The 13,956-nt window shown below is 44.4% G+C and overlaps 2 protein-coding genes across 3 annotated transcripts in view; both read left to right on the forward strand.

Annotated features, from left to right (window-relative positions):
* LOC121755480 (40S ribosomal protein S9-2) overlaps nt 1–13,956 on the forward strand; it is a 458,258-nt gene that overhangs the window by 48,080 nt on the left and 396,222 nt on the right. The window lies entirely within an intron of this gene.
* LOC121755476 (F-box protein At1g70590-like) lies at nt 8,947–11,514 on the forward strand. Of its 2 annotated transcripts, none has more exons than XM_042150770.1 (3): nt 8,947–9,883; nt 10,665–10,775; nt 11,105–11,218. In XM_042150770.1, exons 1-3 carry the CDS (start codon nt 9,346–9,348, stop codon nt 11,200–11,202), a joined length of 747 nt encoding a protein of 248 aa, XP_042006704.1. In that variant the 5' UTR covers nt 8,947–9,345; the 3' UTR covers nt 11,203–11,218. The 2 variants fall into 2 exon arrangements, with proteins under 2 accessions (XP_042006704.1, XP_042006703.1); XM_042150769.1 differs by having other exon boundaries at nt 8,960–9,883; nt 10,642–10,775; nt 11,123–11,514.

Consider the following 13,956-nt stretch of genomic DNA (forward strand, 5'->3'; position numbering starts at 1 on the left):
CGTGGGATGATTACAAGGAAGAGGGATGCAACGATTGATGTGGCCAGCTTATTCAGGACGTGGAAGTCAAAGTGCCACTCCTGACGGCGTTGAAGATGCCCCTATCAGCAAATTTGTTGAAGACTACCTGGCGGGAAAGGTCAATGAAGAAGGAAGAATGATTACAGAGGAGAATGTCTCTGCAGTGATCCAGCGGAGTGACCTCCCTTCAAAGAAGACGACCCCAGGGATGTTCACACTCCCAATCTCGATTGGAGGCATTCAAGTGGAGCATGCAATGTGCGATCTCGGGGCGTCTATCAATGTATTGCCCTATTCCATATACAAGAAGCTGGGAGAGGCTAAGCTCGTCGACACCGACATCATGATATAGCTAGCCAACAGGTCTTGCATTCACCCCGGGGAATTCTCGAAGATGTGATAGTTAAGGTGAATAATTTCATGTACCCAGCCGACTTCTTCGTCATCAAAATGACAGAGCCAGCAGCGAAGGAGTCTAGTGGAGTCTTATTGGGAAGGTCGTTCCTGTCCACAACCAGCACTATAATTGATGTCCGCAATGGGACGATCAGTTTGGACTTCAAAGGAAAGCAATTCACTTTCAACATTGACGAAGCAATGAAAGGCGACGGACAGTGAGAACGTGTACTCGGTGGACGTAACCGAGCCTGGTGCAAGAGTATCTCGAAGAGGAGTTCCTACAGAGGCAATTCACCGACTCCGCAGCAGACGAAGAGGTTAAGAAGGAAATTGCTGACTGGTACGAGGCTATGAAAGTTGGCGAGATGGATGATCAAGCATCGCGAAAGCGGTGAAGGATTTTTTGCGAGCGACCGCGGCCAGCTGGGTCAAGCGGGATCGCTCAATTGTCAAGCCTCGAGAAGCTGCCTGCTCAAGGCACCCCACTGAGAAGAGAAGTGGAAGAGAACCCTCTGCCTACTGAATTACCCACAACTGCAAAAGAATTGAAGCCGCTTCCAGCACATTTGAAGTACGTCTATCTGGGGAGAATGAAACGCTGCCAGTAATCATCAACAATCAGTTGACCAGGGGCATGAAAAGCAATTGCTGGAGGTACTGAGGCGCAATCAGAAGGCATCGGGTGGAAGTTGACGGATTTGGTGGGAATTAGCCCAGACTTATGTATGCACCACATCCGGCTAGAGGAAGGAGCAAAGCCCCACCGTGACTAGCAACGCAAGTTCAACCCCAACATGAGGGAGGAAGTGCTCAAGGAGATAGTCAAGCTAGGCTCCATCGGAATTATATACTCCATTCCGGATAGCAACTGGGTCAGTCCAGTTCATATGGTGCCAAAGAAGGGTGAAATCAAAGTGGTGAAGAACGAGAAAAACGGGGTTGATTCCAACAAGGCCCGTCACTGGATGGAGGATGTGCATAGACTCTAGGAAGCTTAATGCGGCCATGAGAATGATTGATTCATTTCCGCTGCCATTCATTGATGACCAAATGCTTGAGAGATTGGTCGGGAAACAATACTTCAGCTTCCTTGATGGGTATAGCGGCTACTTCCAAATTGTTGTGAACCCAGATGATCAAGAGAAGCCAACATTTACATGCCCCTTCGGCACCTACGCTTACAGAAGGATGTCGTTCGGACTCTGCAATGCCCCAGGGACCTTCCAGAGATGCATGATGAGCATCTTCTCTGACTTGCTAGAAGATTGTATTGAGATCTTCATGGACGACTTTACCGTCTATGAGGACACGTTTGAGCAAGGGCTCCATAGCCTGAACAGAGTGCTGGAGAGATGCCAACAGAAGAACTTGGTCTTGAACTTTGAGAAATGCCATTCATGGTGACTGAGGGCATCGTACTGGCCATGTTGTGTCAAGCAGAGGGATTGAAGTTGATCAAGCCAAGGTTGGTTGTTATTGCGAAGCTTCCATACCCCACTAATCAGAAGGAAATCGGGCTTTCCTGGGCCATGTAGGCTTTTACAGACGCTTCATAAAGATTTTACAAGGATTGCCCAGCCCTTGACGAGGCTGCTACAAAATGAAGTGGAGTTTGAGTTTTCCGATGCCTGCAAAGCCGCCTTCCAGATTTGAAGGACAGATTGATCAGTGCGCCAATCATCGCCGCCCTCGACTGGAGTCACCCTTCGAGGTGATGTGCGACGCAAGCGATTATGCAGTAGGGGCGGTGCTGGGCCAAAAGATCGATGGGAAAGCCACGTGATATTCTACGCTTCGAAGACTCTCAATCAAGCACAGAAGAATTATGATACTACAGAAAGGAGATGCTGTCGGTGGTTTACGCATTTGAGAAATTCAAACCCTACTTGCTGGGTTCAAAGTGATTGTCTACACAGACCACGCGGCTATCAAATACCTCCTACGAAGAAAGAGTCGAGAGCCGAAGCGTTGATCAGATGGGTACTCCTTCTGCAAGAGTTTGACTGGGAGGCAGTCGACAAGAAGGGCTCAGAGAATAGAGTGGCTGATCACCTGAGCCGAATCATGCAAGAGGACAATGGGGAAGCCATTTCTGACGCATTTCTGAAGAACATCTATACATGGTCAAGTCCAGCCTTGAGTTGATCAACCAAGCTGAGAGGAAGGAGACCCAGCAGAGAGGCGAGCCATGGTTTGCTGATATGGCAATTATCTGGTGACAGGCGAACTGCCCACGAGTACTGAGGTCACGAGAACAGTTAAGCAGAAAATCAAAAGCGACTACCGCTACTTCTATTAGGATGATCCTTACTTGTGGAAGATGAGAGCTGATCAAGTCATCCGCCGCTGTATACCCGAGTGGGAACAAGAGGACGTACTAGTCCACTGCCACACACTAGCTTGTGGCGGTCATTTCGGTCCGAAGAAAACAGCGAGGAAGGTGCTTGACAATGGGTTTTATTGGCCCTCCATTCATAAGATGCCTATGAATTCTGCAAGAGATGCTCACGATGCCAACTAACTGGAGGAATCTCAGCGACAAATGAAATGCCGCAGGTCCCCGTGATAGTCTGCGAGATCTTCGAATGTTTGGGGGATTGATTTCATGGGACCATTCCCATCATCTGAGGGAATCTATATATCTTGGTGGCGGTAGACTATGTGTCCAAGTGGATTGAGGCCAAGGCAACCAAGACCTGTGAGTCCAAGGAGGTAGCCAATTTTTGAAGTCAAATATCTTTACCCGGTCGGAGTATCGCGGGCCATCATCTCTGATCAAGACACTCATTTCGTCAACCGGACCATCGAAGCTCTAATGAGAAAATACGGCGTCCACCACCGACTGTCTACATCCTACCACCCCTAGTCGAATGGCCAAGCTGAAGTGTTCAACCGAGAGATCAAGGCGATCTTAGAAAAGACAGTGAACCCAACAAGGAAGGACTGGAGCCGCCGACTGGAGGACGTGCTCTGGGCATACAGGACCGCCTGCAAAACTCCGATCGGAATGTCCCCTTACCGACTGGTATTTAGGAAGATGTGCCATCTACTGGTGGGGGTTGAGCATCAAGCCTTCTGGGCTATTAAGGAGATGAACTTGAACGCAGAGGCCTGCACTGAAGAGAGGAAATTACAGCTGCAGGAGCTTGAAGAGCTTCGCCTCGATGCGTATGATTCAGCCATGTGGTATAAAGAAAGAACGAAGATGTGGCATGACAAGAATCTCCGAAGGAAGGAGCTCAGGTAGGGCAAAAGGTGTTACTTTTCCAGTCAAGACTCAAACTGATGCCGGGAAAGCTGAGGTCAAGGTGGGCATGCCCCTATACCATTGTGGCCATACGTGCAAATGGAGCAATCGAACTCCAAGGAAGCGACCCTAATTCGTCTTCCTTCTTGGTGAATGGCCATCGGGTGAAACCTTACAGAGATGAAAGTGAGGTGTGCGTAGTGGAAGAAATTTCCACTACTCATACCTGAATCTCTCCAGTGATCGCAGGTAAAAGGAGTAACGGGTACCTTTGGGTAGTCTGCTTGATCGAGCCAACTGTGGATTTAAAATTTTATAAACTGATCAAGTGACATCCTAAAGGCACCCAGTCGACTCTTAGTAACTTAGTGTAAATATGTTTTTCCTTATTAAAGTTAAACAAACAAAAAAAATATAAAATATGAAAATATAAAGAAGGTTAAACTGATCGAGTGGTTATTATTTGAGTATTCATATAGATTGACTTGTCCACTTGATCAGTTGGATGCTGGTTGTATTTTGTGGTCTAAATGTAGTTGGCTTGATCAAGGCAGGGAAATGAAAATGTGTGCTTAATTGCTGACGCGTCGAGGGGAGATGAAGCGTCGAGGGGAAGCTAACAGTCTCTTTTTCAAATTAAAGGGGTTTTATCTGAAATCTCCTTCACTTTTTCCCTCACATGCTAACCGTACCCATATCTCTCTCTCGATTTTCTATCTCTCAAATCGCAGGAACCCTAGCTCGAATCGCCACCGATTTTAACAAAAAATCCACAAATACCAGCAACATGAAGAAGAACGGAGCCAGCGACCAAGCTACCTCCTCAAGGAATGTCGGTTCCGGTACCAGCGGCAGTGGACGACGGACTTCCGTCCCAGCCTCGGCGGCGCCGCCTGTAAACCCTAGCACCGCCGCTCCACCCCTCTTCCTATAGTATATCTGCAGTTTTCAGCGCAACTAGAAAGGCTCATCATCAGTTTGCCTATAGGGACGGACGTCGCGACGGCTTTCGCCCACCTCAGAGCAAATCTGGTTTTTCTTAGATCTAGAAATCCCGTCCCTACTTCCGTACCCCAAATTCCACCATCCTCTCCACAAATTCCACCATCTTCTCCCCCCCAAAGCACAAACTCCGCCTCCCCCACCTAAATCCCGCAACCCCATATCCAACCTAAATGATCCGGTGGACAGCTTCAGTGGAGATACCTTACGGGCAGTCAGGGGGCCAACTAGAAGCAAGACAGAGACAACCTGAACGCCCAGCCAGCCCGAGCAAGCATCAAGGCCCCCAGCTAGCGATAATGGCCACCCCGAGGGTAGAGCAGACAGAGGAGGCTGCCCAAAGAGACGCCGATTGGAAGCTGCGCATAGAGCAGATGATGGCGCAGCTGGTGGAGAACTCTCAAGCCCATCTGGTGCAGATGAACATGATTGAGACTGATATGGAGAGGCTGCTGGAGGCAGTGCGTGATCCAGCCAGTGCTCGCTCTACTCGCTCCCCTCAAGGAAGGCATGCCACTGCTCCTACTAGGCCCACCTCTACTCACCCTGCCCAGCCATCAAGGAGGAAATAGTATACCATCTTACCCAGCTCATTTCAATTTTCAAACACTTTCTGTTTTATTTTTTGTTTTTGTCTGTAATTATATATTTTTATCCATTTCACACTTAGCCCAGTGACTGGTCTAAGTGTGAGAAGTTTATGGATTTTGTGTTCCTTTTATTGCCTGAGTATTTTTGTTTTATTCTTGTTTTTCTTTTTTTGGCATGATTTTGATTTGGGGCACTATCTCCCACTTAGCCCAGTGTCTGGTCTAAGTGTGAGAAGTTTTACTTGGTTTTTGTTATACCTGTGCCGTTGCCTAACCCTTTTTCCACTTCATCAAGTCGCTCAAGGGCGAGCTAATATGCAGTGGGAGGGGAGAGGGTTAGCCTAATTGAAATCAAACATGTCAAATTTTAAAAAACAAAAAAAACAAACAAACAGATAGAATTAATTAGGACAGTATGCATGGAATTGGGTAAATGAAAGATATGAATGCTTGGGGAAGAGTTAGAAAAAGGATACAACATGTTTACGTGTGAAAACTTAATTGCTCAACTTGATCAGTTTGGATGACATAAGTATGATGGAAATGCTCAATTTAAATCCATCTGTGAAGCCTCTCTAAAATGTAAGTTATAAGCTAAAGTAGAACACTTTCTACTATTTTTACAAAAAAAATGAGAGGCTGCTTTTGATACTTAGATGAAAATTGCACAAGTAGTAAGGACTAAAGGCATTAGGACTTAATCATTTGAGCCAATTTTTTTCTTCACAAACCTGCCTCATCAAACAAGGCACCCTTAGTAAACCAAGTTGAGCCAGTATACACTTTTACCCATCTTTTGAAACCGTAAACCTAAATTTTTATATTTTATAAACACATGAGAAAAAGGGGTCGAGAGATGAATTATTTCAAAAAAAAGAAAAGGGATAGCAATAGAAGGGCCGAAATAAATGGGTAGCCAGGTTGATCAAGTGAATTAGCCATGTTGATCATGTAAAAAGGTTAGGTTGATCAAGTTAAAAAAAGGGGGCAGGAAAAAGTTATAACCTGATCCAGAAGATCTTGGTCTCTTGACTCATGTGCTTTTCATTTTTCTTTTTCCAGTTTATATTTTCAAATTTTAACCTAGAACCCCTAGGACCTTACCTAAACACATTACAACCCTAAGCCCTGTTACAACCATAACAAAGACCTTAAGGAACTATCTTGTGCAGTCCGATTCGAGGTATTAAATGTGCAGCAATTACTGAGTGAACAGTCATAACATCTCTGTTGAGAAATGAGTGACTGAGTGAATCCAACAGTTGGTTTATATTTGAGCTATCTTGACGAACTGACACCTTGATCAAGTGAACGTGAAAGGGTGGAAACATAAGCTGCTGGCAAATGGATTGACCTCGACCTCGGGAATGATTGTTAGAAATTTATTCGGTTTTATGCATCTATGTGAATATGTGTCTATGTTTTGAGTCTTGTGTTTTTCTTCTTTTTCTTTTACTTTCTTGAAACGAGAAACCATGTCTGAAATCTGGCTTATTCTCTTTTTCTTTATACTTGAGGACAAGTATGTTTTAAGTGTGAGCAGTTTGATAAGGCATATTTCATGCATTGGTTTAGAGGGTAAAATGTAGGCTACTTGATCAGTTTTACGTTGAAAGCGAGTGTTAATTGTACAAGAATACCACTTGACCAAGGGCAGCAAGGCCAAACTGATCATGCTGGCGCAGAAGGCAGAAAAGGCTAAAAAGAGTGTGGGTTGATCAAGTTGACGGTCAAGCAGTAGCCGGGGGACCACTGCGAAACAAAAAGAAGGCACATATATCCGAAGCGCTGGCAAGCGATCCTCAATCGGTTATCAAGGACCACTACATTTTAGAAGGAGAACACGTATCGACGGATGAGACGCGCAATTCCAGCAAGGACGACAGAGCCTATAAATAGATGTTGCGAAGAGCCTATAAATAGATGGCGCATCGCCATAGCTGTAGAGTTTTTTTTATCTTCTTTCTTCTCCCGTTTATTTTCTTTTCTTTTATCAGTAGTTTTAGTTCCGTTTTCCAGTAGAGAGTTAGAATGGTTAGCTAGAGAGTAGAAGGAAGCGCGACAGAGAGATCCAGATCCGTTCGCTACCTTTTCAGTTTCCGACCGAGGATCACGCGGATCTATCACTTTCTTTCATTTCAGTTCTAGTTACTTAGTTAAATTTCATGTTTGTTAAGTAGTTGAAAGCAATCGTTCTTGTTTTGTATTCCGCATTTTCCAAGGTCTTTTCTGAGTTCTTTTTTAAATCAAAGTTGTTTGTTTTCGGAAATCTTGTTGACTGTTTGAGCTTAGTTTAGTCTTAAATACCCAGATCCAAAGTTTGAGCTTGCATAATGTTGAATGGAAAAGTGTTTCGTAGATTCGTAGCATGTTAAAGTAGCTAAGTCATTTATTTTCAGTCTGTCGCTTACCTGATCAGTTTACGGTTTTCAGCATGATATGTTCCTTGATCAAGTAGATAGTTACATTCTGCCTAGTTTAATCCAGTAGTTTAAAACTCTCAACTTAAAGCGTGGCCGCAGCTAAACCCTGTTCACTAAACACACACTCAACGCATCAGTTTCTCTGTGGGATAGACCTCGTACTTGCTGTTTTACCGCTAAAAGTAGGTTGCATGTTAGAGAGTTATAAATATTTTTTGTGAGAGAGAGAAGCGCCTTGATCATATCGCAACGACATTGCAAACTGATCCACCCAGTCGGTTATTTTTCCATATAACTTGATCCGCGAAATTTTCTTCTTCCACCAGAGGATGAGGAGGGTGGCAATGCAATCGTGCATGCAGTGATGAAGTCAAACTTTAGTGTTGGGGCCCAAATTATCATTAATAGTTGTAGATATTTTCAATAGATATTTTCAGTATTGTTGTCGCTATAAGGTGCGATATAAATAGAAGGAGATCTAAAAAACAGATAAATACAGATAAATAATGAGATATAAATACAAAGTGATTATAGAAACTAAAAGTATAATATTCTTAACTTAATTTCTTATACTATAAATACATGAAAAAACAACAAAAGTAATAAAAAAATGAATAGAATACATAATTTTTAGATGTTAATATAGGAGAAACAATGCAAATATTGAACTAAGGATCAACCCAGGGCCGTCCCGACAAAATCAGAGGCCCTGTGCAAAAATCTAAAATGAGGCCTACCACTATAAAAAAAGACAATGCATTTTAAAGCTATATGATAATTAAAGAAAAAAGACAATGCATTTTAAAGAAATATACTATAGAAAAAAAGACAAATTGATGCGTTTGCGCTGCTCCCAATCGCAATGGCCGACGATGGCAGGCGCTGCAGAAGCGATCAACGATGGCTCTGGTGAGCTGGTCCCTGTTGCGGCGTTTGTCGATGAGGAACACCGAACACGAACAGGCGGCTCCCAGGTCTACGATCGGGAAAAGAAACCGATCAGAATTGGAGTCACGGTGCTAGAAAAAGGCCTGAGCGTTGCTATACAAGAGAAATAGCTTTGTTGGGGTGAAAAAATAGGAATACATGTATATGAGCTGAAATATTTCAGAGGCCCCTGAAAATTGCGGGCCCTGTGCGGTCGCACAGGCCGCACGGGCCTGGATCAACCCCACGACCACCTTAGCAACTAGAGACAAACAATACAACCAGTTAGGGTCAGTACCAATTATAATTATATATCAAATATGTAAAGATAATATAGTAATGTCTAAAAACGACGGGGACCATAGCCCCTTGGCCATAACGTGGCTTCGCCACTGCGTGCAAGAGGAGGTGGCGGCAGTACAAGAGAGAAGCAGCGAATGACGCGGCAGCGATCAGTGACAGATGGAGGTGGGGTTGCATGGGGCCGCTGACCCCATCATCAGCGCCTGCGAATATCATAAATCTCTACTAATTTCGGACTTCCTACCCGCCACCTACCTTGTGTATGTCACTTTTCATCTCAAAATTATATCGGACTTGAACCAATTGTGCTGAAGTGGCAAAAGAACCAACCCAATAATTGAGCTAAAGTTGTGCATGAACCCGACTTCTCCATTGCAAAACCGAGCCACTAAAGATTTGCACAGATATTTTCGCCGCCGTTGAGCTCCCCGCGATGAAGCAGATGACGTGGCCGTGCAATTCCGACGGCCACCACCACTTCGCATCGCTTCCCTTTTTCAGGAAGCCCCAGGAATCCCCAATTCTGGCCAAACCCTCCAAATCGCACCTCTCCTTCTTCAATTCGGCCCCGAAATCGGCGCCAAATCCGCCGCAGGGGTCGGATTTCTCGGCGCTCCCGTACGATGTGCTGGCGAGGATCGCGGCGTCGTTCGCGCTGCCGAGCCTGAAGACGGCGTCGCTGGTGTGCAGGGCGTGGAGGGACGCGCTGAAGCCGTTGCGCGAGGCGATGGTTTTCCTCAAGTGGGGGAAGCGGTTCAAGCACGGGAGGGGAGGGGTGAAGGCCAATTCGAGGAAGGCGCTCGATTCCTTCCTCAAAGGGGCCGCGCGTGGGTCCACGCTCGCCATGGTGGATGCCGGATTGATCTATTGGGAGATGGGGAAGAAGGAGGAAGGGATTGCTTGGTATCGCTTGGCGGCGGAGCTCGGTGATCCTACTGGGCAGTGTAATTTGGCCATTTTTTATTTTCAAGGTATCAATTTTTAATTTATGATTTATTTTGAATTGGTATTATATATGCATGGTGCATCTACCTTAATTATACTAATTATGATTAGTAAATTCTAATTGATAATTAATGAACCCTAATTATTGATTAATAAATCCAATTTGGGGATAGTGAAACCCTAAATGGATTTAATCAAGGTAAAATCAGGCATAATTAATGGAGACTACAGTTTTATTGCTGTTTGATATTGTTAGTGTGGGGAGTTCAGTGTTTGATTTTTGTCTATGAATAAATGGATAAATATTTAAAATTGGAGATGATAGTCTTAAACATAAGGAGAACTAACGAGTAAATTCAGTTGGCAGATGATGATGTTGAACATAAGATCAATGCTTCTAGGTGTTATGAAATAATTTTAAGTGATTTAAGCCTTACTATATGATGTTGTGTGTTGAAATCATGGGGTTTTGTTTTTCTGGTCTATACTGCCCAGCTTCTGCATCTTGTTACTTTGAAACAAGCGTCATACTAGGTTCACCTATTGCATTCCTTCCTTCGACATCGTTTCCATTCTAAATAGTAGTATGTGTTTTCTACCAAGATAGAGCCATCAAATTCGTGACTTCTTCATTTAGGATGGAGTGTGATTTAACAGTCTAGAAAAGGCGCAAGCATAAGCTAGTGTGCTGTTATCCAGAGAAAAAAGGACTGCTTTAAAGGACTGAAAGAATTCGATCTTTTTGCTTTTCTAAATGTGTGTCGTTGTTATATGTATGTTGCAGCTTATCCTTCAAAGACCATGGAGGCAATTGGATGGTTATACCAGGCTTCCTCTGCTGGCCATGTCCGTGCCCAATACCAACTTGCACTTTGTTTGCACCAAGGTCGAGGGGTGAAACGGAGCCTTTCAGAAGCGGTATCTCCCAGCTTTTATTTGCTTCACGTTTGACACGCACATAATTATTTTTAGTCAATGGACTACAAACTGCCGTATCACATTTCTCTTGTTTTTTCTCAAGAAAACTCACTGCTCATCTTATAGAAGTGTATTAAGGTAATTTGCCTTTTTTTCTTGATCCAAACATGGGATGATGGGATTTTCTTCCTTCCTGAGGAGATCTTAAGCTTATCATACGTTGATATCATTGTTTGTCGGGGTTGTAGATAACCTACAGTTAACTGGCTTACAAGAAAATTTATGACTACTTGAATGCATATGAGAGTAAGAGGTCTTCTTTTCTTCGGTTGTAAAACTTATGACAGGCTCGTTGGTACCTAAGAGCAGCGGAAGGGGGATACGTGCGTGCAATGTACAATACATCTCTTTGCTACTTGATGGGTGAAGGTGGGGAGAGAGCTGCTGGTCATGTAAAGAATGTGATTCTCCAGCAACTTTCTGCATCCTCTCGTGATAGGGCGATGCTCCTTGCAGATACCTGGCGTGATCTACCTGCCCATTCCTCTTGATGTCCTTGCTCGTTACAGTGCAGCAACATAGCCTATGGTTTCCTCATCTCGGGTCGGTATATATCTTGCCCTTAGTATAACTGCAGATCTATGTATGATTATATGTATCCGATCAGCGATAACTTGTAAGTTTGTAACTATTTGTGATGATATGCTGATTGTTAGTAGTATCTTTTAAATTCGAATCACACGGGTTGTTTAGAATTTGGAATTAATCTTATTATGATCAGACTATAGAGAAATGTTGTGCATATCAAAAAATTACATTTCATTTTGTGAAAAAAACTGATAAAAAAAGTGGGACTAAAATTGTCTGAGAATAGCCGAAAATTTATTCTGTATTCGTCTTTCTACATAATATGACTAAGCATTGTTATCCACACTAGAGCTGTCACCAATAATCAAACAACTAGAAAACATTGTTATCCTGCTTCTTCGATTAAATCGAGGAAACTAAATTACTCCATCTTTATATGTCACTGTCTTCAACACTAGATATAGAACCATTTTTCCCCATAATATCAAAACCCAATGCTCGATCAAGCAATGTGCTCGTGTTTCCGCCCCAAACTCGACATCGGAATCGCGGGGGCAGGGAAATCGGATGCGCCGCCAGGAAGCCCGTCGTCGCTGAGCATCAGCGTGCGGCTGCGTGATGTTGTTGTGCGGGTGGTCCACGCCGGCGGCCGCATCGAGATGTACGAGGCGGCTGTGCCAGTGGTGAGGCTGATCCGTCGCAACCCAGGCATGTGCATCGCCACGCCTGACGTCTTCCGGCGTCCGGACGAAGCCGTACTGTCCCCCGATGACGTGCTGCTGCCGGGGAACAAGTACTTCGTCATCCGGTGCACCACCGTCGAGAAGCTCCGTCGGCGCCAATCCCAGAAAACCCGCGCTGGGGACGAGTTGGAGGACTCCGTCACCAGCAAGGATGATTTTGCGGTGGCTAGAGATGGATGGTCCAAACTGAAGAAGCATATGAAAGAGAAGAAAAAATTTGTGCCTCCTATTCAAAGGCCAAGAATTTGGAAGGAGAGTGATTGGGAACCAAGTTTAAATTCCATTAAAGAGCTATCTCTCTAACTATATATGTACTTATCCTTTTCTTGTTCTAGATATAATAAAAGTTAGATCAAGTGCCTTTGTTTCTTTTTTCTAGCAGACTTTGTGCAACCCGGGTAGAAATAAAATTCAACTTCGGTAGCATGATGTAATGAGATTGCCTTCTCAATATCTCATCAAAAATTCATATCGAGTGCCCTAATTTCAAGGTTATACAGTGCAAACAAAGAGTTATTTCGACATAATCTGAAGCTCACAAATGATGATATACTTAGTTTGGACATCCCTTCAACAAGCCTAGAGTCATAATCCAATCAAAATTTGTATTGATCGCTGCCACCGGACTTAGTGCAAAAAATTAGAGAGAAATTTGATGGTAATCGAGATTTTTTGAATGTGGTAGTTATAAATGTATAAAAATGAATAGAAGTCCGTTAGGTAACAAATATATTTGAAATATTGTTATAAAAGTTGTATTTAAAAATTATTTTCTCAATTCATATAAAATGAAGCCCATTCGTAGAACTCTGAGTGAGCGCTTCATATCTAGACATTATTACACGTGACGGAACGATCACCGCCTCAACTCTCCCTCGAGGAATTCATGACGACTCAACACACTCAATACCGATGCCATTTCATCCCGAGATGGAACACATCGGTGATCAGTCCATTGTGGGTGCTCTTAAAAAATTGTAAAAACATAAATTTCTAAAATAAATTTGGAAGAGTTAACAAAAGGAGCTATCCTAGTTTTTTTTTTTTTTTTTAAATTAACTTCATATATTTATATCAAGGAGGAAATTACAAATCAACTCCTATAACAAGGAGGAAACACAAATTACGCCACCCAGGGTTCGAACTCAAGACCTCCAGGATGGACGCGGTATCCAGCACCCTTTACCGCTAGGCCAAGGGGCTTGGATTCCTATTTATTTATTTATTTATTTATTTTAAAGGAGGATCGACGATGGTTCCTCATCTACCCCCGAAGTGACTCGGACCCCCGACCTAACGGTCGGAGGTGAAGCGTCTTACCACCGAGCTGCGCTTCGTTGCCAAGGTGGGAACCAACGGGTCCACCTACCTTCGCCCTAGCACGGGTCCAGCTTTTTCCTTCCCCTGGCACGGGTCCAGGCCACCAGCTTCCCCCGATACCTGGGTCCAGATCACTCCCCCGATGCCTGGGTCCAGGCCAGTGAATCCATAAGCCCCAGGGGAAATTAATCCCCAAGATGCGCCTCCCAGGGGGGTCGAACACATGACCTCTAGGATGGCGCGGTATCCTTGCCTCCCTCCTCAACCACTTGAGCTAGAGGGCTTGGATAGGCTTGGATTCCTAGTTTAGCGGGCCTATGTTTAAAATTTAGGGTATCCACTATAGTATAGCCGCGGCTATAGCCCCAGAGGGGGCGATCGGGGGGCGGCTTATAGTGGGGGCGACGTCCGCCTCGAAGCGGAATAAAAACGGGGCGGAAGGGCGAGTGGCGAGATATGTGCGAGGACGCGGGGGTCGCCCATCGCCGCGCATATAGGCGCGCCGACCTACAGTATGCTGGCGATCGGCG

The sequence above is a fragment of the Salvia splendens genome, chromosome 11 (assembly GCF_004379255.2).
Source record: "Salvia splendens isolate huo1 chromosome 11, SspV2, whole genome shotgun sequence".
Taxonomy (NCBI): Eukaryota; Viridiplantae; Streptophyta; class Magnoliopsida; order Lamiales; family Lamiaceae; genus Salvia; species Salvia splendens.